The sequence below is a fragment of the Ranitomeya variabilis genome, chromosome 1, assembly GCF_051348905.1.
Source record: "Ranitomeya variabilis isolate aRanVar5 chromosome 1, aRanVar5.hap1, whole genome shotgun sequence".
Lineage (NCBI taxonomy): Eukaryota > Metazoa > Chordata > Amphibia > Anura > Dendrobatidae > Ranitomeya > Ranitomeya variabilis.
Genome location: NC_135232.1, coordinates 224290368 through 224292938, shown reverse-complemented (window position 1 = coordinate 224292938; position 2571 = coordinate 224290368). Strand labels below are relative to the sequence as shown.

The window sequence follows — 2571 nt, the reverse complement described above, 5'->3', positions numbered from 1 at the left end:
AGGCTTCAGAAAGCATCAAGAGTCAGGAGGGTATTGGGGGGGTAGGGTATTTCCTGACAATCTGATGAGGGAGAAATGAAACTAAAAGAGCTGCGCCTGTCAGACCAGTTGTTGCTGAAGGAGGGTTAAACATGTACTGTAGACAAAGCACACATTGAATCTGCACCCCAAAAAATTATGAAAACTCTGTAAAAATGCTGCTTTCAAAATGCATGTTTTTCAGAGAGTCGGCTTTGGCTGCAGAAAATCAAAATGCTGTGTGTAGACATAGACTAATATTCTTACACTATTTCATAGTTATTCATAATCTATAAATATAAAATATAATATATACCATATATATGTAACCCCAGCTTTGCAAAAGGAATAATTATTCGGTCAGCATGCAGAATGAAGAGTAATTCACTAGGTAAAATGTCCAGAAGGCATCCATCAGATCCATCAGCGGCTGAAGTGGATATTAGTGCAAGGGATTAAAGTATAAAACTATGTTTTCCTCAGTTGCAGTTTATAGCATTATATTTGTATCCCATAAATATATTATATACTTTCAATATAACTCCACTGAGGGGTATAAATAGATTTGGCTTTCAAAAGAGCTTCTAGATCAAACTGCCTATGTCATCTGTAGTAATTGGTCTCTGACCACACCTAGTCCATTAACTGTACAGACAGAATACAAGATCATTATTGTGGGATTAGTGAAGAGGAAGAGGATCAGACTGCATTACCCCTGCCAGCATAGGACTCAAAAACAACAGGAGGGACAAGTGAGAGGAGGCATCTACCAAGAAGCCGTTAGTCATCATTGTTGCCCTGTAAGGTAAGAGTCATTGCTTAATAAACACGATATTACTTCTGAAACAAAAGTTCTCTTGTATCTGACACATTTATAACTTTTTGGTACTACAAAGTGAACCTGTAGCATAAGAATAAAGTTGACTATTTTGCTGCTCTTTAACATAAAAGCTAAAATAGGAAATCCTGCTGCATTTTGTTTTTTACTATTATTTTACATGCAGGTTTTGAATAGTAATACTTGTGTGCATATATCTTGCAAAGAATATATAGATATATATACCCTAGTGCCCTAACGATAAGACATAGAATGAGGGTAAAGAAGAGCTGCAGATAGACAGACCTGTATAATATATATAATAATATAATCATATATTATATCTTGTTTATCAATCATCTATGTATCCATCTATATAATTCAGTTATTCCTGCGTAAACTTCCTGCAGTGTTTACTCCCTTATCCCGGCAGGGAAAGCGCATTAGTAGCAATTACAGCATTAAAAATTAATATACATGTCCTTGCTTTCTGTTTTTATTGCTTTCTCATGTCAATAAACCTTCAACACAACAAATAACACTGCCAGCAAGCCGGTCATAGAAACTGCTATCAGCACAAGAACCACACACAAGCCCCTCATTTCCTACCCCTTCCTTGAAGTTGATGAACATGTCTTTTTTCAACTGTATTAATTATGTAATTATATAGCTATATAATATCAATTGCATATATATATATATATATATATATATATATATATATATATATATATATATATATATATTTATATATATATATATATATATACCTAAACTATAAGTCTATGGCATATAATATATATGAGGAGAGTAGATAAGGCAGGCGTGAACATCGCTCCATGTCTGCTGACTGCGGCACAATAAATAAATTATCTGGATCGGTGTATTGTGATGTGGATTTTTCTGACTGTTCCTTTTGTTCAGGGTCTTCTTCTGCTGTCATCATGGTTCCCCGGGATTCATTCGCTGTCCACTATCTGCGGGTGCTGAAAGAGATGCTGGCGTTCGTGCTGTTCAGTTACACGGTGCTGATCGGGGCTCTGCTAGTGGCCGGATGGACAACGTATCTTCTAGTCCTCAAATAAATTCCTGCCGGAATATAACACGTGACGAATTTGTGCAAACTTGGATTTGTCCAGTTGTATTTATCTCCTGCCCAGCACAATCTTAATGTCATCATTAACTGAATGGGTAAAATGTATTTTTCCTGCTTTATGTTTGCACTTGTGCTGAAAACTGTCATCGAAAGTCACGAATGACATTATACTGTTAATATAAATAGTAAAATGCAAGCAGGGATCATCATTTGTATGAGATTGTTACTCTCGGAAACATGCACTGCTTTCATATATGTTAAAGTATCTCAGGACTGAGCTGGATTTCATGTATGATAGTAATAGTAATAATAATAAGCTGAATCAACCTTAACTTGCGTCAGTAAATAATTTGTTGTAACATTTCGCTTAAGAACTCTACCTTTAGTTTTTGGAATATTATATATATATATATATATATGTTAGAGCATGTTAGGTTAGGCTATGGGTTGAACTAGATTGACTTAAAGTCTTCCTTCAACCTTAATAACTATGTAACTATATATATATATATATATATATATATATATATATTATTATTATAACAAAATGCAATAGTTATCTATGCAGGTATGAATTACAATGCTGTCTACTATTACATATTTTTTATATATAAATGCTGTCGCAGAACAACTATATAGA

At 34.2% G+C, this 2571-nt stretch overlaps 1 protein-coding gene across 1 annotated transcript; it reads left to right on the top strand.

Annotated features, from left to right (window-relative positions):
• Window positions 1-605: 605 nt before the first annotated feature.
• LOC143793878 (uncharacterized) lies at window positions 606-2344 on the top strand. Its single transcript, XM_077280827.1, has 2 exons — window positions 606-823; window positions 1760-2344. The coding sequence occupies exon 2, from the start codon at window positions 1780-1782 to the stop codon at window positions 1918-1920; it is 141 nt and encodes a 46-aa protein (XP_077136942.1). The 5' UTR covers window positions 606-823; window positions 1760-1779; the 3' UTR covers window positions 1921-2344.
• The last annotated feature ends 227 nt before the right edge of the window (window positions 2345-2571 follow it).

Excerpts from the sequence above, each read along its gene's own strand:
- LOC143793878 (XM_077280827.1), top strand. The coding sequence starts at position 1,780 with ATGGTTCCCCGGGATTCATTCGCTGTCCACTATCTGCGGGTGCTGAAA.